Source organism: Pristiophorus japonicus, chromosome 22 (genome assembly GCF_044704955.1).
Source record: "Pristiophorus japonicus isolate sPriJap1 chromosome 22, sPriJap1.hap1, whole genome shotgun sequence".
In the NCBI taxonomy this organism is placed as follows: domain Eukaryota; kingdom Metazoa; phylum Chordata; class Chondrichthyes; family Pristiophoridae; genus Pristiophorus; species Pristiophorus japonicus.
The window spans coordinates 52,550,208-52,575,151 of record NC_091998.1 but is presented as its reverse complement, the minus strand read 5'-3'; the positions used below and the strand labels follow the sequence as shown (position 1 = coordinate 52,575,151).

General features: G+C 45.6%; 1 protein-coding gene across 3 annotated transcripts in view; it reads right to left on the bottom strand.

Annotated features, from left to right (window-relative positions):
• Window positions 1-24,944, bottom strand: part of LOC139235035 (ectonucleoside triphosphate diphosphohydrolase 4-like) — a 43,363-nt gene that overhangs the window by 2,368 nt on the left and 16,051 nt on the right. For 2 of the 3 annotated variants that reach the window (XM_070866138.1, XM_070866139.1), the window contains exons 7-12: window positions 24,386-24,445; window positions 20,678-20,832; window positions 13,550-13,716; window positions 11,905-12,229; window positions 6,659-6,744; window positions 724-885 (exon numbers count right to left, since the gene is read on the bottom strand). In XM_070866138.1, the coding sequence (XP_070722239.1) occupies window positions 724-885; window positions 6,659-6,744; window positions 11,905-12,229; window positions 13,550-13,716; window positions 20,678-20,832; window positions 24,386-24,445 (955 nt within the window). The remainder of the gene's footprint in view (window positions 1-723; window positions 886-6,658; window positions 6,745-11,904; window positions 12,230-13,549; window positions 13,717-20,677; window positions 20,833-24,385; window positions 24,446-24,944) is intronic. The other variant, XM_070866140.1, reaches the window with a different exon arrangement.

Here is a 24,944-nt window from a genome sequence, read left to right as displayed (position 1 = left end):
GGTATGGCGCTTGGCTGGCCCTTGCTCTCTTCTGGGGAGCTCTGTCCTCTGTCGCTTCAGGAAGTCAAAGTGGATCGAGTTACAATTTGCAAAGTCTGAGACCTTGGGATGGGCGGTTCCAGTTACACATTCCAGTGAAACTTCAGGGTGTGGCTCATCCTCCAAGGGGACCAATCATAGACAAAGGGTCGAGCATGGTGACCATTTTAGCAGTACAAATAAGCACATCCTTTGCTAAACAGGGACAGTGACCACTTTGGTCTATCAAGTCAACGTTAAGCATTGTCCAGTCAGAAGGAAATTGTGCCCCAGCATTGAAAGGGAGAACTTGCATTTATACAGCACCTTTCCTATTGTCATCCGTGGCTCAGTGGATAGCACCCTCGCCTCTGAGTCAGAAGGTTCTGGGTTCAAGTCCCGCTCCAGGGACTTGAGCACAAAAATCCAGGCGGACACTCCCAATGCAGTGCTGAGGGAGCACTGCACTGTCGATGGTGCCGTCTTTCAGATTAGATGTTAAACCGAGGCAGATGTAATGCATATGTGCACTTGCAGATCTCCCGTGTCATTGCTCATGATAAGTCAGCACATCGGTGGGAGTTTGACGGGAATTACACGTCTTGATTAAAGGAAGGGCGCGTTATATCCAGAGACTTGAATAAAAAACATACATTGCAGAGGTAGTGGGGAAAAGTGATGGGTGAATTTGCAAACAATTCTCACCTCAGGGGTAAGTAACGGGTCCTGTAGAGAATTGCCCCAAGCGTCCACTGAACTTCCTTCTCATAGACCAGTTGGGCTGTTTTCAAGTTGGTGTAGTTCGCGGGGAAGGAGAAACCACCGTGGAGAACCTCGTACATCCACGCCGACTTGAAACACTGATACCTGGGGAGTGCAAACACAGCGTTTTCACACAGGCCTGTCCCGATCACCAGGAGCTGCACGCCGCCTTTGCAGGTGGACCAAAATTAGACAAACTGCCCTCGCGGCTATGAGCTGCGGAAAGTGAGATAGTGCATGGAAACTTACAGCTCAGGAGGCCATTCGAGCCATCGTGGCTCTGCAACACAGCAATCGTACTTTGTGTCTGTAACCCTGCAAGCTCCCCAGTCCCTGTCCAACTCCATTTTAAAATTATTTATAGAATCAGCTTCCACCACCTTTTTAGATGGAACGTTCCAGATCCCCACAGCTCGCTGAGTGAAATCGAAGGAACACCCAATGTTTTCCGCCTCCCTTTCTGAGGCTACCTGAGTGAAAAACAATTCTCCTCATCTACCCTCTCGATCTTTTCCCAATGATTTTGAATCTATTAACTCTAGTTATTAACCTACTCGCCAGATGGAATTCTTGCTCCCTATTTACTTTTATCAAAGCTGCTCGTCATCTTGAAGACCCCTATTCAGTCACCTCTTGACCTTCGCTGTTCCAAGGAGAACCGTCCAAACTCCTCCAACCTCGCCTCATAACTCAAGCCCCACGTCACTGGTAACGTCCTGGCAAACCTTTTCTGTATCCTTTCTAAGGCCTTGACATCTTTCTTGAAATATTAAAAGTCCAGCGTGCAAACATTGGCGAGCCTGTCTGAGAATCGGTGAGTTGCTGTGCTCACTGCAGTAGTCTCGGTTACCCCACCGATATAACGCGGTCCAGCAACTTCATGCACAAACCTCACACTTTAAGTTGAGCTTCACTGTGACGACACGTTCAAAAAGGACAGCAATGGCTTTGTACTCCCTTAAGTACAAGAAGATTGAGGGGTGATCTAATCGAGGTATTTAAACAGATAAAAGGATTCGGCCTCGATTTCAAAATTCTCATCCTTATTTTCAAATCCCTCCATGCCTCGCCCCTCCCTATCTCTGTAATCTCCTCCAGCCCCACAAGCCCCCCCAAGATGTCTGCGCTCCTCTAATTCTGCTCTCTTGAGCATCCCTGATTATAATTGCTCAATCAGGCCGTGCCATGTTTTTTAGTATAAGAGGTGTTGCAGTGGTGTGGGGTGGACTGGTTGGGCTGGGTGCTTTTTGCCTTTCTGTCATTGTTCATGGGTTTGTATGTAATCTTTAGGGCTGCTGACCAAGGGCCATGCGGCTTTTGGTCGGCCGCCGTAAATTTCTGTTTCTATGATAGGGTAGATAACAGAAAAATTATTTCCTCTGCTGAGGCAGTCCAGAATGAGGGGAGGATAATCTTAAAATTAAGGCCAGGCCATTTAGGAGTGATATTAGGGAGTAGCTCTTCACACAAAGGGTACTGGAAATCTGCAATTCTCTTCCCCCAAATGGTTGTGGATGCTGTGGGGCCTCGATGGAAACTTTCAAGACCGTGTTTGATAGATTTTTGTTAAATAAGGGTAACAAGCAAAAAGGGCCAAAACCGGTAAACGGAGTTGAGGTACCAGTCAGGCATGATCTAACTGAATGGTGGAACAGGCTCAAGGCTCCCACAAACAGCAACGTGATAATGACCAGATAATCTGTTTTAGTGATGTTGATTGAAGGATAACTATTGCCTCCGCAAGATCCTGCAAACCCATTGGCAGGATAGGCACACCAACATCAGTGTCCTCGCTCAGGCCAATATCCCCAGCATCGAAGCACTGACCACACTCAAATCAGCTCCGCTGGACTGGCCACATTGTCCGCAAGCCTGACACGAGACTCCCAAAACAAGCACGCTACTTGGAGCTCCGACACAGCAAGCGAGCCCCAAGTGGCCAGAGGAAATGCTTCCAGGACACCCTCAAAGCCTCCTTGAAAAAGTGCAACATCCCCAGCGACACCTGGGAATCCCTGGCCAAAGACCGCCCAAAGGAGGAGGAAAAACATCCAGGAAGGCGCTGAACACCTTGAGTCTCTTCGCTGAGAGCAAGCTGAAGCTAAGCGTCGACAGCAGAAGCAGCGCACAGCAACCCTGCACCTCACCCACCCCTTCCCTCCAACCACCGTTTGCCCCACCTGTGACAGAGACTGTAGGTCCCGGATTGGACTCATCAGTCACCTGAGAACTCATTTTTAGTGTGGAAGCAAGTCATCCTCGACTCCGAGGGACTGCCTATGATGATGATGATTGGCCAGGTCACTGGGGACAACTCCCCTTCTCTTCTTCAAAATAGTCCCATGCGGCCTTTTACATCTACTTGAGGGTTCAGACGGGGCCTCGGTTTAATGTCCGAAAGACCGACGTCCTAGGGGGAGTGTTTGCTAGTGCTGTTGGGGAGGGTTTAAACTAATATGGCAGAGGTAAGTAAAATGGGGGCAGAAGCAAAAGGTAGGAAGGAGATAAGGAAAAGTGGATGGCAGAGAAATCAAAGGCAAAAATCAAAAAGGGTCACATTACAACATAATTCTAAAAGGACAAAGAGTGTTAAAAAAAACAAGCCTGAAGGCTCTGTGTCTCAATGCGAGGAGCATTCGCAATAAGGTGGATGAATTAACTGCGCAGATAGCTGTTAACGGATATGATGTAATTGACCAAGGCTGGGAACTCAACATCCAGGGGTATTCAATATTCAGGAAGGATAGACAGAAAGGAAAAGGAGGTTGGGGTAACGTTGCTGGTTAAAGAGGAGATTAACGCAATAATAAGGAAGGACATTAGCTTGGATGATGTAGAATCTGTATGGGGAGAGCTGCGGAACACCAAAGGGCAGAAAACGCTGGTGGGAGTTGTGTACAGACCACCAAAACAGTAGTAGTGAGGTTGGGGATGGCATCAAATAGGAAATTAGGGATGCATGCAATAAAGGTACAGCAGTTATCATGGGTGACTTTAATCTACATATAGATTGGGCTAACCAAACAGACAGCAATATGGTGGAGGAGGATTTCCGGGAGTTAAGGGATGGTTTTCTAGACCAATATGTCGAGGAACCAACTAGAGAGCTGGTCATCCTAGGCTGGGTGTTGTGTAATGAGAGAGGATTAATTGGCAATCTTGTTGTGCGAGGCCTCTTGGGGAAGAGTGACCATAATATGGTAGAATTCTTCATTAAGATGGAGCGTGACACAGTTAATTCAGAGACGAGGGTCCTGAACTTAAAGAAAGGTAACTTCGATGGTGTGAGATGTGAATTGGCTAGAATAGACTGGCGAATGATACTTAAAGGGTTGACGGTGGATAGGCAATGGCAGGCATTTAAAGATCACATGGATGAACTTCAACAATTGTACATCCCTGTCTGGGAAAGGTGGCTCAACTGTGGCTAACAGGGGAAATTAGGGATAGTGTTAAATCCAAGGAAGAGGCATGTAAATTGGCCAGAAAAAGCAGCAAACCTGAGGACTGGGAGAACTTTAGAATTCAGCAGAGGACAAAGGGTTTAAGTAGGAGGGGGGAAAGAGAGTATGAGAGTAAGCTTGCAGCGAACATAAAAACTGACTGCAAAAGCTTCTATAGATATATGAAGAGAAAAAGATTAGTGAAGACAAATGTAGGTCCCTTGCAGTCAGAATCAGGTGAATTTATAATGAGCAACAAAGAAATGGCAGACCAATTGAACAAATACTTTGGTTCTGTCTTCACTAAGGAAGACAAATAACCTTCCAGAAATACTAGGGGACCGAGGGTCTAGCGAGAAGGAGGAACTGAAGGAAATCCTTATTAGTCAGGAAATTGTGTTAGGGAAATTGATGGGATTGAAGGCCGATAAATCCTCAGGGCATGATAGTCTGCATCCCAGAGTACTTAAGGAAGTGGCCCTAGAAATAGTGGATGCATGGTGGCCATTTTCCAACATTCTATCGACTCTGGATCAGTTTCTATGGATTGGAAGGTAGCTAATGTAACCCCACTTTTAAAAAAAGGAGGGAAGAGAGAAAACAGGTCATTATAGACTGGTTAGCCTGACATCGGTAGTGGGGAAAATGTTGGAATAAATTATTAAAGATGTGATAGCAGCGCATTTGGAAAGCAGTGACAGGATCGGTCCAAGTTAGCATGGATTTATGAAAGGGAAATCATACTTGACAAATCTTTAGAATTTTTTCAAGATGTAATGAGTAGAGTGGACAAGGGAGAACCAGTGGATGTGGTGTATTTGGACTTTCAAAAGGCTTTTGATAAGGTCCCACACAATAGATTAGTGTGCAAAATTAAAGCACATAGTATTGGTGGTAATGTATTGACGTGGATAGAGAACTGTTGGCAGAAAGGAAGCAAAGAGTAGGAATAAACGGGTCCTTTTCAGAATGGCAGGCAGTGACTAGTGGGGTACCGCAAGGTTCAGTGCTGGCACCCCAGCTATTTACAATATACATTAACGATTTAGATGAAGGAATTGAATGTAATATCTCCAAGTTTGCAGATGACATTAAGCTGGGTGGTAGTGTGAGCTGTGAGGAGGATGCTAAGCTGCTGCAGGGTGACTTGGGCAGGTTAGGTGAGTGGGCAAATGCAAGGCAGATGCAGTATAATGTACATAAATGTGAGGTTATCCACTTTGGTGGCAAAAACAGGAAGGCAGATTATCTGAATGGTGACAGATTAGAAAAAGGGGAGGTGCAACGGGACCTGGGTGTCATGGTACATCAGTCATTGAAAGCTGGCATGCAGGTACAGCAGGCGGTGAAGAAGGCAAATGGCATGTTGGCCTTCATAGCGAGAGGAATTGAGTATAGGAGCAGGGAGGTCTTACTGCAGTTGTACAGGGCCTTGGTGAGGCCACACCTTGAATATTGTGTACAGTTTTGGTCTCCTTATCTCAGGAAGGACGTTCTTGTTATTGAGGGAGTGCAGCGAAGATTCACCAGACTGATTCCAGGGATGGCAGGACTGACATATGAAGAAAGACTGGATCAGCTCGGCTTTTATTCACTGGAATTTAGAAGAATGGGAGGGGATCTCATGGAAACATATAAAATTCTGACGGGATTGGACAGGTTAGATGCAGGAAGAATGTTCCCGATGTTGAGGAAGTCCAGAACCAGGGGTCATAGTCTAAGGATAAGGGGTAAGCCATTTAGGACAGAGATGAGGAGAAACTTCTTCACTCAGAGAATTGTGAACCTGTAGAATTCTCTACCACAGAAAGTTGTTGAGGCCAGTTTGTTAGATATATTCAAAAAGGTGTTAGATGTGGCCCTTACGGCTAAAGGGATCAAGGGGTATGGAGTGAAAGCAGGAATGGGGTACTGAAGTTGCATGATCAGCCATGATCATATTGAATGGTGGTGCAGACTCGAAGGGCCGAATGGCCTACTCCTGCATCTATTTTCTATGTTTGTATGTTTCTATGTAAGACGGCCCCTCCGACAGTACAACGGAGCACTGCATTGGAGTGTCAGCCTAGAATGGTGTGTCTGGAGTGGGACTTGAACCCACAACCTTCTGACTCAGAGGCGAGGGTGCTACCCACTGAGCCACGGCTGACACTAAGATTTTCAGATAGTGCCCTGGCTGAAAAATGTCTGCTTGGGGATATTAGGTGATCACAGGGTTCAGCATGGCTGCAATACTCTCGGGCGGTCAAGCAGTCTGCGGACGGGCTCTGGGTGGTACATTCGGAATGGTTGCTTGCATAGCGCATTGGAGGGCTGGCAGTACAGTGTGTGGATGGACCGTTGCACCATTGCTGGAAAGTTGGAAGCACGAATGAAAATCCACGCTGGGCTCTCTGCCCATTCAGCAATATCGAGGCCTGCCGGTACGCACTTACTTCAGTCTGTGGAGGTCCGCGTGAGAAGAGTACAAACCACGGTCAAACCGTTCCTTCAGGACTGTCCACTTTGTTGCACAATAATCCTGCAAAATACAGAGAAGCATAGACTAGTACAGCACAGAAGGAGGCCATTCGGACCATCAACTCTGTCGGCTTTTTCGAAGAGCAATCCAATTAGTCCCACTCAGCCGCTCTTTCCCCATCATCCCTGCAATGTTTTCACCTGTAATTTATTCAATTCTCTATTGAAGGCAACTATTGAATCTGTTTCCACCACCCTATCAGGCCGTGCATTCCAGATCCTAACCACTTGTCCTCTTGTCATCCCTGGTTCTTTGGCCAATTACCTTAAATCTGCGCCCTCTGGTTATCGATCCTCCAGCCACTGGAAACAGTTTCTCTTAACAGAATAATAGAAAATAGGTGCAGGAGCAGGCCATTCGGCCCTTCGAGCCTGCACCACCATTCAATATGATCATGCAACTTCAGTACCCCATTCCTGCTTTCTCTCCATACCCCTTGATCCCTTTAGCCGTAAAGTCCCTTTTGAATATATCTAACAAACTGAACTCAACAACTTTCTGTGGTAGAGAATTCCACAGGTTCACAATTCTGAGTGAAGAAGTTTCTCCTCATCTCGGTCCTAAATGGCTTACCCCTGTGATCCCTAGTTCTGGACTTCCCCAACATAAGGAACATTCTTCCTGTATCTAACCTGTCCAATCCCGTCAGAATTTTATATGTTTCCATGAGATCCCCTCTCATTCTTCTAAATTCAAGTGAATAAAAGCCTGGTCGATTCAGTCTTTCTTCATATGTCAGTCCTGCCATCCCGGGAATCAGTCTGGTGAACCTTCGCTGCACTCCCTCAATAACAAGAATGTCCTTCCTGAGATTAGGAGACCAAAACTGTACACAATATTCAAGGTGTGGCCTCACCAACGCCCTGTACAACTGCAGTAAGACCTCCCTGCTCCTATAATCAATTCCTCTCGCTATGTAGGCCAACATGCCATTTGCCTTCTTCACCGCCTGCTGTACCCGCATGCCAACTTTCAATGACTGATGTACCATGACACCCAGGTCTCGTTGCATCTCCCCCTTTTCCTGATCTGTCACCATTCATATAATATTCTGCCTTCCTGTTTTTGACACCAAAGTGGATAACCTCAGTTTATCTACATTATACTGCATCTGCCATGCATTTGCCCACTCACCTAACCTGTCCAAGTCACCCTGCAGTCTCTTAGCATCCTCCTCACAACATTGCCACCCAGCTTAATGTCATCTGCAAACTTGGAGATATTACATTCAAAGCCTTTGTCTAAATCATTAATGTATATTGTAAATAGGCGGGGTCCCAGCAGTGAACTTTGCGGTACCCCACTAGTCACTGCCTGCCATTCTGAAAAGGACCCGTTTATTCTTACTCTCTGCTTCCTGTCTGCCAACCAGTTCTCTATCCACGTCAATACATTACCCCCAATACCATGTGCTTTAATTTTGCACACGAATCACTTGTGTGGGACCTTGTCAAAAGCCTTTTGAAAGTCCAAATACACTACATCCACTGGTTCTCTCTTGTCCACTCTACTAGTTACATCTTGAAAAAATTCTAGAAGATTTGTCAAGCATGATTTCCTTTTCATAAATCTATGCTGACTTGGACCAATCCTGTCACTGCTTTCCAAATGCGCTGCTATTACATCTTTAATAACTGATTCCAACATTTTCCCCACTACCGATGTCAGGCTAACCGGTCTATAATTCCGTTTTCTCTCTCCCTCCTTTTTTAAAAAGTGGGGTTACATTAGCTACCCGCCAATCCATAGGAACTGATCCAGAGTCTATAGAATGTTGGAAAATGACCACCAATGCATCCATTATTTCTAAGGCCACTTCCTGAAGTACCCTGGGATGCAGATCATCAGGTCCTGGGGATTTATCTGCCTTCAATCCCATCAATTTCCCTAACACAATTTCCTGACTAATAAGGATTTCCTTCAGTTCCTCCTTCTTGCTAGACCCTTGGTCCCCTAGTATTTCCTGGAAGTTACTTGCGTCTTGCTTAGTGATGACAGAACCAAAATATTTGTTTAATTGGTCTGCCATTTCTTTGTTGCCCATTATAAATTCACCTGATTCTGACTGCAAGGGACTTACATTTGTCTTCACTAATCTTTTTCTCTTCACATATCTATAGAAGCTTTTGCAGTCAGTTTTTATATTCCCTGCAAGCTTACTCTCATACTCTATTTCCCCCCTCTTAATTAAACCCTTTGTCCTCCTCTGCTGAATTCTAAAGTTCTCCCAGTCCTCAGGATTGCTGCTTTTTCTGGCCAATTTATATGCCTCTTCCTTGGATTTAACACTATCCCTAATTTCCCTTGTTAGCCACGGTTGAGCCATCTTCCCAGTTTTATTTTTACGCCAGACAGGGATGTACAATTGTTGAAGTTCATCCATGTGATCTTTAATTGCCTGCCATTACCTATCCAGCGTCAACCCTTTAAGTATCATTCGCCAGTCTATTCTAGCCAATTCACGCCTCATACCATCGAAGTTACCTTTCTTTAAGTACAGGACCCTAGTCTCTGAATTAACTGTGTCACTCTCCATCTTAATGAAGAATTCTACCATATTATGGTCACTCTTCCCCAAGGGGCCTCGCACAACAAGATTGCTAATTAATCCTCTCTCATTACACAAGACCCAGTCTAGGATGGCCTGCTCTCTAGTTGGTTCCTCGACTTAGTGGTCTAGAAAACCATCCCTTATACACTCCAGGAAATCCTCCTCCACCGCATTGCGACCAGTTTGGTTAGCCCAATCTATATGTAGATTAAAGTCACCCATGATAACTGCTGTACCTTTATTGCACGCATCCCTAATTTCCTGTTTGATGCCACCCCAACCTCACTACTACCGTTTGGTGGCCTGTATACAACTCCCACTAGCGTTTTCTGCCCTTTGGTCTCCCGCAGCTCTCCCCATACAGATTCTACATCATCCAAGCTAATGTCCTTCCTTAATATTGCGTTAATCTCCTCTTTAACCAGCAACGCTACCCCACCTCCTTTTCCTTTCTGTCTATCCTTCCTGAATATTGAATACCCCTGGATGTTGAGTTCCTAGCCTTGGTCACCCTGGAGCCATGTCTCCATAATCCCAATTACATCATATCCGTTAACAGCTACCTGCGCAGTTAATTCATCCACCTTATTACGAATGCTCCTCGCATTGAGACACGGAGCCTTCAGGCTTGTTTTTTTTAAACACTCTTTGTCTTTTTAGAATTATGTTGTAACGTAGCCCTTTTTGATTTTTGCTTTTGATTTCTCTGCCCTCCACTTTTCCTTATCTCTTTTCTACCTTTTGCTTCTGCCCCCATTTTACTTCCCTCTGTCTCCCTGCATAGATTCCCATCCCCCTGCTATATTAGTTTAAACCCTCCCCAACAGCACTACCCCAGGACATCGGTTCCGGTCCTGCCCCACCTATTGGTCCCACCTCCCCCAAAACCGGTTCCAATGTCCCAGGAATTTGAATCCCTCCCTTTAGCACCATGCCTCAAGCCACTTATTCAGTTTAACTGTCCTGCTATTTCTACCCTGACTAGCACGTGGCACTGGTAGCAATCCTGAGATTACTACCTTTAAGGTCCTACTTTTTAATTTAACTCCTTGCTCCCTAAATTCAGCTTGTAGGACCTCATCCCATTTTTTAACCTATATCGTTGGTACCTGTATGCAACACGACAACTGGCTGTTCACCCTCCCCCTCCAGAATGCCCTGCAGCTGCTCCTGGACATCCTTGACCCTTGCACCAGGGAGGCAATATACCATCCTGGAGTCTCGATTGCGGCTGCAGAAACGCCTATCTATTCCCCTTACAATAGAATCCCGTAACACTATAGCTCTCCCACTCTTTTTCCTGCCCTCCTGTGCAGCAAAGCCATCCATGGTACCATGAACTTGGCTGCTGCTACCTTCCTCTGATGAGCCATATCCCCCAACAGTATCCAAAGTGGTATATCTGTTTTGGAGGGAGATGACCTCAGGGGACTCCTGCACTACCTTCCTACTCCTGCCCTGTCTGATGGTCACCTTATCCCCTATCTACCTTTGTAACCTTTGTCTGCGGTGTGACCAACTCACTAAACGTGCTATTCACGACATCCTCAGCATCGCGGATGCTCCAGAGTGAATCCTGGCGCAGCTCCAGTGCCGCAATGAGGTCTGACAGGAGCTGCAGCTGGATACACTTCCCGCACACATTGTAGTAGTGTCCCTGATTTCCCACATAGCACAGGAGGAGCACGACACGGGTCTGGGCTCTCCTGCCATGACTTAACCCTTAAATTAACTTAATTTGGCAACAATGCCAAAGGTTTCTTTATCTAAATGCTCCGTGATTTTAAACTTCTCTATCAAATCTCCTCTTAGCCTTCTCTGCACTAAGGAGAAGAATTCCAGCTTCTCCAGTCTATCCGTACATTTTAAAAGCTTTTGGAGTCTTGGTGACTTGTATTATTCCTATGGCAAATCCAAGTACTTTTTAAAAAGAAAACTTGGAAGCAGGAAGTTCGCTTATGGGAGTGATGTGAAACCCGAGAGACTGCCTCGTGCAACACCCAAATATCGTGACCACGTCAGCTGATAACATAAGAATTAGAAGCAGGAGTCGGCCATTTGGCCCCTCGAGTCTGCTCTGGTATTCAATTAGATCATGGCCGATCTTTTACCTCAACTCCACTTACCTGCACTATCCCCATAATCCCTTGATTCCCTTAATATCCAAAAATCTATCGATCTCTGACTTGAATATACTCAAAGACTAAGCCTCTACAGCCCTCTGGAGTAGAGAATGCCAAGCACTCACAACCCTCTGAGTGGAGAAATTCCTCCTCATCTCAGTCTTAAATGGCTGACCCCTTATTCTGAGATTATGTGACCCCTGGTTCTAGACTCCCCAGCCAGGGGAAACATCCTCCCTGCATCTACCCTGTCGAGACCTGTAAGAATTTTGTACGATTCAATGAGATCACCTTATTCTTATAAACTCAAGAGAATATAGACAATCCCCCCATTCCCAGGAATTAGTCTGGTGAACCTTCGTTGCACTCCCTCGATGGGAAGTATATCCTCCCTTGGGTAAGGAGATCGCAAGGAGCCCTAAACATCCACTTACTGATCAATAATCTGCAAACACATCACTGGAAACATGAAATTCAGCTCAGTACCTTAGCAGCCTTGGTGAATTTCGCAACATCGTAGTGACCACCCATTCGCAAGACATCTTCAGTGCAGTAATAGAATTCGGAGAAGCCGTAAAACTCGCTGTTTGTGTAGTCTACGGGGGGCTGGTAGACTCCGCTGAGCGAGGTCGAGGTGTCATTGGTTTTATTTAAGAAGGGGCTAATCAGTCCCCGGCACCAATCAAAATCTCCCAGTCCTCGCAAATACATGGTGCTTGAGCCTTGATGGATTTCGTCCTTGATATCAGCCGGCAAACAAGGGTCCAAGTATGGGATCTCCTCGGTCGTACCCGTCTTCTGCCCCAGTAACCTGCGGGAGAGATGGGGCAAATTAGTTTTTTTTTCTTCAAAGTTGACATTTTCGCCTCCGCGCTCCTCAAATTGCAAACTTTTACTGGGTTGTTGTTCAACGGCCGCCTAAATAGCCATTGTTTATTTGTGATCCTTGATGGTATGCTGCCGTGAGCTGGCCCGTTGAAGGCAAGGGGATGCCTCTTGTCTCCTTCCCTCTCTCCATCTCTCTCGGCTTGGCAGTACAACAACTTGTATTTATATAGTGCCTTTAACATAGTAAAATGTCCCAAGGCACTTCACAGGAGCGCTTTAAGACAAGGCAAATAAATTTGACACCGAGCACCTAACCTAGGCTGACACTCCCACTGCAGTGCTGAGGGGCCGCTGCACTGTCGGAGGTGCAGTCTTTCAGATGAGACGTTAAACCGAGGCTCCGTCTGCTCTGAGAGTTGGACGTGAAAGATCCCACGCCACTAATTGAAGAAGAGCAGGGGAGTTCTCCCCGGTGTCATGCTCAAGATTTATCCTTGAACCAACATCATTAAAACAGATTATCTGGTCATTATCACATTGCCGTTTGTGGGAGCTTGCTGTGCACAAATTATCTGCCGCATTTCCTACATTACAACAGTGACTACACTTCAAAAGTATTTAATTGGCTGTAAAGCGTTTTGGGATGTCTTGAGGTTGTGAAAGGTGCTACATAAATGCAAGTTCTTTCTTTACAGGGCGAGATGAAGTAGGGGTAGGAGGAGGCTTGTGTGGAGCATAAACACTGGTATAGACCAGATGGGCCGAATGGCCTGTTTCTGTGCTGTAAAATTCTTTATAATTCTGGGCAAGAAAGTAAGATTTGCATTTATATAGCGCCTTTCACAACCATCGGACGTCTCAAAGTGTTTCACAGCCAATAAAGTACTTTTGGTGTGTAGTCACTGTTGTAATGTGGGAAACGCGGCAGCCAATTTGCGCACAGCAAGCTCCCACAAATAGCAATGTGATAATGACCAGATAATCTGCTTCGTTATGTTGATTGAGGGATAAATATTGGCCCCAGGACCAAATAGTGCCATGGGAGCTTTTAAGTCCATCTGAGAGAGCAGCCGGGGCCTCGGTTTAACGTCTCATCCGAAAGACGGCACCTCCAACAGTGCAGCACTCACTCAACAGCGCACTGGGAATGCCAGCCTCGATTTATGTGCTCAAGTCCCTGGAGTGGGACTTGAACCCACGACCATCTGACTCAGCAGCAAGTGTGCTGCCCACTGAGCCACAGCCGACAGCCCCCCCCCCCCTCCCCACCCCACCCCACCCCATCCCTCGCCCCTCCAACTACCTGTTTGTCAGCGTTGTCTTGCGGATGATCTGTTCCTCGTAGCGCTGCCTGGCGGCATTGCCACCGAAGCCTAGGAAGGTAGTGACATAGACGCGGTACATGTGCTCCGTGTGATGGGCATCGCAGCCCAGGTTGAACTCTGCCAGCAGGTTCTTGGCCACCTCCTCCTGCACAAGGTAAGAGCAGCCAATGTGGTCATTACACTCACAAATGTGAGCAGTCCAAGCTTCTCCCGTGCCCGGGTCTTCTACAATACAGACCAGCTCAAATAAGAACATACGAAACAGGAGCAGGAGTAGGCGATACGTCCCTTCGAGCCTGCTCCACCATTCAGAGATCGTGGCTGATCTTCTACCTCAACTCTACCTTCTCGCCCGTTTCCCCCCTCACTTAGTATCCAAACGTCTATCGATCTCTGTCTTGAATATACTCAACGATTCAGAATCCACAGCCCTCTGGGACAGAGAATTCCAAAGATTCACAACCGTCTGAATGAAGAAATTCCTGCTTGTCTCAGTCCTAAATGGCTGACCCCTTATCCTGAGACTGTGACCCCAATTCTAGACACTCCAGCCAGAGGAAACAGACTCTCAGCATCTAACTTGTCAAGCCTGCTAAGGGTTTTATGCATTTCAATGAGATCAACTCTCATTCTTCCAAACTCCAGAGAATAAGAACATAAGAAAGATAAGAAATAGGAACAGGAGTAGGCCATTTGGCCCCTCGAGCCTGCTCCGCCATTCAGTAAGATCATGGCTGATCTGATCATGGACTCAGTTCCACTTCCTGCCCGCTCCCCATAACCCTTTACTCCCTTCTCATTCAAAAATCTGTCCCTCTCCGCCTCAAATGTATTCATGTCCCAGCCTCCACAGCTCTCTGGGGCAGAGAATTCCACAGATTTACAACCATCTGAGAAGAAATTCCTCCTCATCTCAGTTTTAAATGGGCGGCCCCTCATTCTAAAATTATGCCACCTTGTTTTAGATTCCCCCATGAGTGGAAATTACCTCTCTGCATCTACCTTGTCGAATCCCCTCATTATCTTATATGTCTCAATAAAATCACCTCTCATTCTTCTGAGTACAGGCCAAACCTTTCTTCATAAGTCAACCCCTTCATCTCAGGAATCAACCAAGTAAACCTTCTCTGAACTGCCTCCAATGCTAGTATATCCCTCCTTAAATACGGAGACCAAAACTGTACGCAGTACTCCAAGTGTGGTCTCACCAATACCCTGTACAGTTATAGCAGGACTTCTCAGCCTTTATACTCCATTCCCCTTGCAATAAAGGCCAATATTCCATTTGTCTTCCTGATTACTTGCTGTACCTGCATACTAACTTTTTGTTTCATGCACAAGGACCCCAGGTTCCTCTGTACTGCAGCACTTTGTAAGTTTTCTCCATTTAAATAGTAATTTGCTTTTTTATTTTTTCTGCCAAAGTGGATAACCTCACACATTCCCACATTATACTCCATCTGCCAAATTTTTGCCCACTCACTTAGCCTGTCTATATTCCTTTGCAGATTTTTTGTGCCCTCACAACTTGCTTTCCCACCCATCTTTGTATCATCAGCGAACTTGGCTATATTACACTCGGTCCCTTCATCCAAATCATTAAAATAGATTGTAAATATTTGGGGCCCCAGCACCGATCCCTGTGGCACCCCACTAGTTACTGTTTGCCAACCAGAAAATGATCCATTTATCCCGACTCTCTGTTAGGTAGCCAATCCTCTATCCATGCTAATATATTACCCCAACCCCGTGAACTTTTATCTTGTGCAGTAACCTTTCATGTGGCACCTTATCAAGTGCCTTCTGGAAATCAAAATGCACCACATCCCCTGGCTCCCCCTTATCCACCCTGCTCATTACATCCTCAAAGAACTCCACCAGATTTGTCAAACATGATTTCCCATTCATAAAACCATGCTGACTCTGCTTGATTGAATCATGCGTTTCCAAATGTCCTGCTACTGCTTCCTTAATAATGGCTTTAATAATGGGCAAAGACAGCCCTAAATGGAGGAAGAGCATCCGGGAGGGCGCTGAGCTCCTCGAGTCTCGTCGCAGAGAGCATGCAGAAATCAAGCGCAGGCAGCGGAAGGAGCGTGCGACAAACCAGGCTCCCTGCCCACCCTTTCGCTCAACGACTATCTGTCCGACCTGTGACAGACACTGTGGTTCTCGTATTGGACTGTACAGCCACCTAAGAACTCATGCTAAGAGTGGAAGCAAGTCTTCCTCGATTCCGAGGGACTGCCTATGATGATGATGAATAATGGACAACATTTTCCCAACGACAGATGTTAGGCTAACTGGTCTATAGTTTCCTGCTTTCTGTCTGCCTCCTTTTTTAAATAGGGACGTTACATTTGCGGTTTTCTAATCCAGGGAATTTTGGTAGATTACAACCAATGCATCCACTATCTCTGCAGCCACTTCTTTTAAGACCTTAGGATGCAAGCCATCAGGTGCAGGGGACTTGTCCACCTTTAGTCCCATTATTTTAGCGAGTACTTCCTCTTTAATGACTGATTATTTTAACTTCCTCCCTCCCTGTAGCCCCTTGATTATCCATTATTGGAATGTTTTTACTGTCTTCCACCGTGAAGGCCAATACAAAATATTTGTTCAAAGTCTCTGCCATTTCCCCATTCCCCATTATAAGCCCAATCTACTCAATCGCTCCTCAAAGGGCAGCCCTCATCTCGGGTATCAGTCTAGTGCACCTTCGTTGTACCTGCTCGAAGGCAAGTATATTCTTCCTTGGATAAGGAGACCAAACCTGTGAACAGTACTCCAGGTGTGGTCTCACCAAAACCCTATATAAATGCAGGAATACTTCCTTACTCTTATACTCCAACCCATTAGTAATAAAGGCTGACATACCATTTGTCTTCCTAATTGCGTGCTGTACCTGCATGTTGACAGTGACAGAGAAAAATATAAGGGGTGCACAGTGGCTGATAGTTTGAATGCTTGACTGCCGACCCGCCACTTGAAGTCTACATCTCTCTGGTGTGGACTTTTCAGCCTCCGCAATACTGAAAGAGGCAGAAGACGCATCCAAGGCGTCCAACCACAATCAGACCCTTCAGACAGACTGGTTGATGGAAACTGCCTCAACAGCAGCCCCGCAAACAAGTGGTTGTTGCGACTTAATCCACTTTACACGATTCGGGATAAATGGTTCATTCTCGGGTTGGCAATCAGTAACTAGTGGGGTGCCGTAGGGATCAGTGCTGGGACCCCAACTATTTACAATCTATATTAATGACTTGGAAAGAAAGGACCGAGTGTAACGTAGCCAACTTTGCTGACATACAAAGATGTGAGGAAAAACAATGTGTGAGGAGGACACAGAAAATCTGCAAAAGGACACAGACAGGCTTAGTGAGTGGGCAACAATTTGGCAGATGGAGTATAATGTTGGAAAGTGTGAGGTCATTCACTTTGGCAGAAAAAAAAAATCAGAGAGCAAGTTATTATTTAAATGGAGAAAAATTGCAAAGTGCTGCAGTACAGCGGGACCTGGGGTCCTTGTGTATGAAACACAAAAGGTTAGTATGCAGGTACAGCAAGTGATCAGGAAGGCCAATGTAATCTGAGCCTTTATTGCAAAGAGGATGGGAGTATAAAAGCAGGGATGATTTGCTACAGTTATACCGGGTATTGGTGAGGCCACACCTGGAATACTGCGTACAGTTTTGGTTTCCATATTTACGAAGGGATATACTTGCTTTGGAGACAGGTTCACTAGGTTGATTCCGGAGATGAGGGGGTTGAGTAGGTTGGGCCTCTACTCATTGGAATTCAGAAGAATGAGAGGTGATCTTATCGAAACGTATAAGATTATGAGGGGGCTTGACAAGATGAATGCAGAGAGGATGTTTCCACTGATAGGAGAGACTAGAACTAGGGGGCATAATCTTAGAATAAGGGGCTGCCCATTTAAAACTGAGATGAGGAGGATTTTCTTCTCTCAGAGGGTTGTGGATCTATGGAATTCGCTGCCTGAGAGAGCTGTGGAAGCTGGGACATTGAATAAATTTAAGACAGAGATAGACAGTTTCTTTACTGATAAGGGATTAAGGGGTTATGGGGAGCGGGCAGGGAAGTGGAGCTGAGTCCATGATCGGATCAGCCATGATCGTATTAAATGGCGGAGCAGGCTCGAAGGGCCGTATGGCCCATTCCTGCTCCTATTTCTTATGCTCATATGTTTTCCTGCAGCTGGGTTCTGTGGCTCTGTTTATTGTTGAGTGGCAGTGACGAATCAGAGACCAGCAGTCCGACCAATCTCCTCCACCTACTAGTGTGTCGCGGTCCCCACTGGGCTCAGTGCAGTGACCAAGAGAAGAAATGTGCATCGGGGATCACCTCCAGAAAAAGTTCTCGTAAAGCACAGAATGTCAGTGAGCAGCAGAGCCCGCAGTTTGTCTCCTTTAAACTGACACGACACGGTAGCAGAAACATGGAAACATAGAAAATAGGTGTAGGAGTAGGCCATTCGGTCCTTTGAGCCTGCACTACCATTCAATAAGATCATGGCTGATCATTCCCTCAGTACCCCTTTCCCGCTTTCTCTCCATATCCCTTGATCCCTTTAACTGTAAGGGCCATATCTAACTCCCTCTTGAATATATCCAATGAACTGGCATCAACAACTCTCTGCGGCAGGGAATTCCACAGGTTAACAACTCTCTGAGCGAAGAAGTTTCTCCTCATCTCAGTCCTAAATGGTCTACTCCTTATCCTAAGACTGTGTCCCCTGGTTCTGGACTTCCCCAACATTGGGAACATTCTTTCCGCATCTAACCTGTCCAGTCCCGTCAGAATCTTATACGTTTTTATGCGATCCCCTCGGTGCAATGTATGCATCTGTGAGTATGCTCACAGGTTTGTAGAGCTGTTGAGTTGTGAGGGGCTTAGCCAGTCACATGATGTTCACAAGACTCAATAAAACCCCAGCCAGTTGGAATTGGAGGGTTCACGATGAAATAGTGGTTGTGATTGAAGTGGTGAAGTGGTAATGTGTAGTGTGATTGTTAAACCTTTGCTAATAAACCAACCAGTTCTTAATAGCAATGTGTTGCTATGAATTCTTCAGCAAAGAACCCATGAAGCAAATACATTACAACCGGAGTTTTAAATTCTTATCCTCGTGTTTGAATCCCTCCATGGCCTCGCCTCTCCCTGAGTCTGTGACCCTCCTTCAGCTCTACAACCCTCCGACAACTCTGTGTTCCTCCAATTCTGGCCTCTTGTGCAGCCCAAAATCCCATCGCTCCACCACAAGCAGCCGTGCCTTCAGCTGCCTGGGCCCCAAGTTCTAGAATTCCCTCCCTAAACCTCTCTGCCTCTCTCTCCTCCTTCCGTAAAACCAACCTCTTTCACTAAGTTTTAAGTCACCCGTCCTAATATCTCCCGGTGTCAATTTCTGTCCGATCACATCTATCTGAAATGCCTGGTGACGTTTTGCTACGTCAAAGGTGCACAATCCTTGGGAAACCAAGTTCCTGCGGAAATATCCTGGGACACCGAGCGGATAAATGTATCCAACTATGCTGCGACAATTCCAGTGATAGATTGCAACCGCTTTGCTTACAGTTCGAGCAAAATTTAAAACAAAGCACAATTAAAATAACTAGACACGAAAACACATGCGTCAAGAGGCTAAACTATTCTTCTGGGGGTATTCATTAATCCGCACCGTGCACTGAAGAAAAACCTTCAGATAAAAATGGCAAAAGCGGTTTCCTCAAATATTAAAAAGCTTTCATTCGCAAGAGAACGGCTCGAGAAACCCGCCCAAAATGACTTTTAGTAGCTGCAAGGCCAGAAACTTAAATAATCACCTGAGGAGCGCTGCACTGAACAGTGTTCAAGATTCAGACAGTGGACACACTTAATTCAAGGCTTGGAAAGACAAAGCAGCCCTGCCTTTATTCCTATCAATACGCTGATGGGCTGTGCGTTCACAGCATTTCACTATAGTCTCATCCAACCTCCCTCTGGACCTGGCCTGTGCTGAATAAGGGATTTTGCCGGATGAGGGGAGGTCAGCGGCCCAAGGTCGGGGGTCGGCGCCCTGGACAGGCTCGAAGTCCGGGGCGTCGACAGGCCCTCGGCGGGCCGAGTGTCGGTGCGGCCCCAACTGGTGTCGCCCCGACCCTAGCAGGCCAGTTGTCGGTGCTGCCCCAAAGTCGGGGTGGAGGTCGGCTGCGTTCTGTGCATGCGCCTCCGGCCAACAGAATCATACCGGATGAGGAGTGGTGCCGGATAAGGGAGTCCTAGATAAGGAAGGTCCAACCTGTATATAAGGACGCTTCTTTTTACAAACATGCGAATAACGGCGGACAGGTAAAGACGATCTGGTCTGTCCCACACAATTGCGATATCTTGTGTATCACAATATATACACTCACCCCACCCGAAACCATGTGATCTCCCCCCTTTACCCTTCCTCTCCTACAAGAGACTCTCTCACTGGTGTTTTCTCAAAAGGAATCAGTGCACTAAGTGATTCATGAAAAAATAATGAGTTACCACATGTAATGTATGAACACCTGTGAGTATGCTCACAGGTTTATAGAGCTGCTCAGTTGGAAGTGGCTTAGCCAGTCACGTGATGTTCACAAGGCTCAATAAAACCCCAGCCAGTTGGGTTTGGGGATCCACGATGAGGCAGGTGGTTGTGAGCCTGGTGGATGAGCTGGTAATGTGTAGTGTGATTGTTAAACCTTTGCTAATAAACCAACTAGCAATGTGTTGCTATGAATTCTTAAACAAAGAACAAATCAAATGCATTACACCACACATAGCGGTATTGCAAGAGGGGCCAAAAAGTTACAATTTTAATGGCAAAACAGGCTTGTTTTACGAAACGAAGAGCAAGCAACACACAAGACAGCAAAAACTAATGGCATATCAGTCTTTAAAGAGAGCATGCGCACTGGTGTCAGGGAGCTCAGACCTGAAATCACAGCCTCAGTATCTACCATGCAAGGTACTGAACAGCAGGGCTTCACTGAACACAAGCACAAGACCAAAAGTTAGGGAACAGGGAAAAGGAAATAACACAAAATCAAAGAAAAAAAAGTTGGACAGATAATAACCTGTTGTGAAGAGGCAAAGCTTACAGTTTTGGGGACTTCATAGGCTATCTGAGTGGACACCCCGCCCATGTCCAGTACACCAGTTGTCCTCTTGCGAACAACAGCCGCCTGGACCTCAGTGCCTGGAACATTGACTTCCACGACCGAATCCTCACCTGTGTGAATTCACGAAAGGACAACCAGTTAGATGACGTTTTATACAAACTCAGCCTACTTCACAATGCCCGAGTTGCAGATTGGATTTTATTCCACCCACACTTAAAATATCCAGTTGGCAAGATCTTTTCGAGTTGCATCTCCAGGTTTGCAGCAAAGACATGGCCGACACACTACATTTATATCAACTTCTCTCGCCTGAGTCAGAAGGTTGTGGGTTCAAATCCCACCCAGAGACCGGAGCACAAAATCTCAGCTGACTCTCCCAATGCAGTGCTGAGGGAGCACTGCACTTTCACAAGCTGCTGTCTTTTGAAAGATGATGTTAAACTGAGGCCCTGTCTGCCCTCTCTGGTGGACGTAAAAGATCCTACGGCACTATTTAGAATAGTAGGGGAGTTATTCACGGTGTTTTGGCCAATATTTATCCCTCAACCAACACCTAAAAACAGATTAGCTGGTCGTTATCACATTGCTGTTTGTGGAGCTTGCTGTGCACAAATTGGCTGCTGCATTTCCTACATTACAGTGACTACACTTCGAAAATTACTTTGTTGGCTATAAAGCGCTTTGAAACGTCCGGAAGTCATGAAAGGCGCCATAGAAATGTTAGTCTGTCTTTGTAATGAGATGAAACTTTGAGATGTCTGCGCAGTACTTCTGTATTTTTCAATTCTTGTATTTACATCCCTTTTTCTAAAGTCGCTCTGCAGGAAAAATATTTACACTTCCCTTGCCAATACGTTTTAAACATTTCATCAGTGTCAACCTCGAGCTCTCATATTGTTTTCTACGCAATTCGAATGCCTGGGGGAATCACAATTTCTTTAGAGCACTGAACACAATGCTCCATTCATGTGGAATCCCCGGGCTAAATTTAGGTCCTCACTGCTTGGGCGGGAACCTAGTTGGAGAACACGGCAGATTTTCAGCCCAAGGAGATAAAGGAATTGCAGTCACGCTCGTTACTAATGTTGTCGCAACTTGATCTCAATCTCTGGGATTTGATTTCTCTATATCGGCTCAATGAACTATGAAAAACGCGAGCATAGATCGAAGCAGGAATCATGCCCTTCAATTTGAACTGATTAATTCAGGTGGATAAGTGACGTCGAGTCGACAGCACGGTAACAGGATTTGACCGAAGCCTCGAATCTATAATGCAGTACCTTCTTGAAAGCCTTTCTGACATCCAAATATCTTACATCTACTACATTACCCTTGTCTACTCTTTCTGTTACTTCTTCAAAGAAATCAGTAAGTTTGGTCAAGCATGACCTTCCCTATTAAACAAGACTGAGGGGTGACATGATAGAGGTCTTCAATTTATGTAAAGTGTTTGATAAGGTAGACGTAGAGAATATGGCCCCAAGTTTCCACACGCGGCAAAACAGGCGCCCCTCCGAGCTGGGCGCCCGTTTTTCACGCCGAAAACGGCGCCTGAAAAAAACCCGCTGTATTCTCAAGCGCCTTGCAGCTCGATGTCTGCTTGGCGCGGCGCACAGGGGGTGAAGCCTACCACTCGTGTCGATTTTGTAAGTAGGAGGGGGCGGGTACAATTTAAATGAGTTTTTTTTTGTGCCGGCAACCCTGCGCGTGCGCGTTGGAGCGTTCGCACACGCGCAGTCTGAAGTAAACATTGGCACTCGGCCATTTTAAAAAGTGCTGCAGAAAAAGTGAAAATTTGTTTATTGAACCCTTGCAAAGGCTTGCATTTTAATTTTCTTGATATTTCTGTGTGTGAGGGAGTGCATTCTGTAATTAAAGATAGACTGTGATAAACGGGACACATGCACTTGTTTGAGACTATTCAAATTTTTTGTAGTTGTTCAATTTTGTTAATTTTTTAATAAATCCACATTGCCCTTCCATGATCAGCACTGAGGCTTCTTGCAGCTTTCTCCCCCTGCCGTCGGTCGGGCCTGACGGCAAACCACTGCCTGAAAGGCCTGCCTGAAGCACTTTCACACAGGTAGGAACATGGTTTATTTAATCTTTTCTTTGCTTATTAATTTTTATTCAGGTTGGATTTATTTGTATAATATTTGTATAAGTATAACTAAGGATTTATTGTAGAATTTAATGACTTCCCTGCTCCCCCTCCCCCCCCCACCTCGTTCCCGACGCCTAATTTGTAACCTGCGCCTGATTTTTTAATGTGTAGACAAGGTTTTTTCAAGCCTACAAAAATCTTCACTTGCTCCATTCTAAGTTAGTTTGGAGTACGTTTTCAATGTGGAAACTTTCAAATCAGGTGTCAGTGGCCGGACACGCCCCGTTTTGAAAAAAAAATTCTGTTCAAAAGTGAAACTGTTCTACCTGACTAGAACTGCAGAAAACTTAAATGTGGAGAATTGCGATTTCTAAGATACTCCGTTCTCCACCAGTTGCTCCTAAAAATCAGGAGCAAATCATGTGGAAACTTGGGGCCTATATTTCCACTTGCAGGCGAAAACAGAACTAGGGGCCATAAATTTAAGATAGTCACTAATAAATCCAATAGTGAATTCAGGAGAAACTTCTTTACCCAAAGAGCGGTTAAAATGTGGACCTCGCTACCACACGGAGTAGTTGAGGTGAATAGTATAGGTGCATTTAAGGGGAAGCTAGATAAACATATGAGGGAAAAAGGAATATAAGGATATGTTGATGGGGTGAGATGAAGAAAAGTGGGAGGAGGTTCGTGCGAGCATAAACACCGGCACGGACCTGTTGGGCCAAATGGCCTGTTTCTGTGCTGTAAATACCTCGTAAAAAATCCATGCTATTTCAGTTTCTAGATGTTTTTCTATTACATCTTTGAGTAAAGATTCCATTATCTTTCTGACCACTGATATTAAGCCAACTGATCTATAGTTCCCTGGGCTCATTCTATCTCCCTCTTTAAATATAGGAATAGCAACATTAGCTGTCTGCCAGTCCTCTGCACTATTCCATTTTCTAATGAATTGTTATACATATAGTATAACAATAGTGCCTCTGCTATCCAAATTACCCCGTATTCTAAAACAAAATTGACAAGGCAGGAAGCAATGACAGGAGCGCAACGGTTTGCTGACAGAAAGGGGCCGAATAGTTAGACTGCACCCTCAAAATCCAGCCTGTCAATCACCTGTGTGTCAGTCACAGCCGACCCTCCAACACTGAGTGAAGAAGTTTTTCATCTCAGTCCAAAATGGCCGACCTCTTATTCTGAGACTGTGACCCTTGGTCTCCAGCCGAGGAAACAACCTCCCCTTGTCGATCCCTTGTAAGAATTTTGTATGTTTCAATGAGATCACCTCTCATTCTTCTAAACTCTGAGCATTGAACATGGGACAAGCTTGCTGAGCAATGGGTCCAGCTCTATTCTGTGACAGCTTCACCCATGATGTTGGACAAGGCAAAATATCAAGGGACCAGTGAAGGATTAAAAATATTAATTGCGGCATTATAACCAAATCAGCAAGTCTTCACTCAAGCGTAAAATATACCACAAATAACAAGGTGCAAAATACATTGCGTAGAAATTTAGCCCCGCCCACTTGCTGCAATACATGGATTAATTCTTACCAGCACTGATATGGTCAAATCGTCCCAGGACAAAGTTGATCCCAATCCAAGCGTATACTCCTGAAACAATTTAAATAAAAGATTGCTATTATTACTTTTTCAGATTTAAAATACATTTGGTTGCAAAAGTGCTGAATATTAAATACTAATAATACTGCAAACATAACAAACCTATTAACCACCATCGTCTTGTTTGTAAATCGTTTGGACTGCGAGCATCGATGGCACCATGACAGAAATCGCACGCGTACTTCAAACTGCCAGAGACTTGAGCACATAAATCTAGGCCGACACTCCAAGTGCAGTGCTGAGAACATAAGAAATAGGAGCAGGAGTCGGCTATTTGGCCCCTCGAGCTTGCTCCGCCTTTCAATATTATGGCTGATCCGATCATGGACTCAGCTCCACTTCCCTGCCTGCTCTCCATAACCCTCGACTCCCTTATCGTTCAAAAATTTGTCCATTTCCGCCTTAAATATATTCAGTGACCCAGGCTCCACAGGTCTCTGGGGCAGAGAATTCCACAGATTTACAACCCTCGGAGAGGAAATTCCTCCTC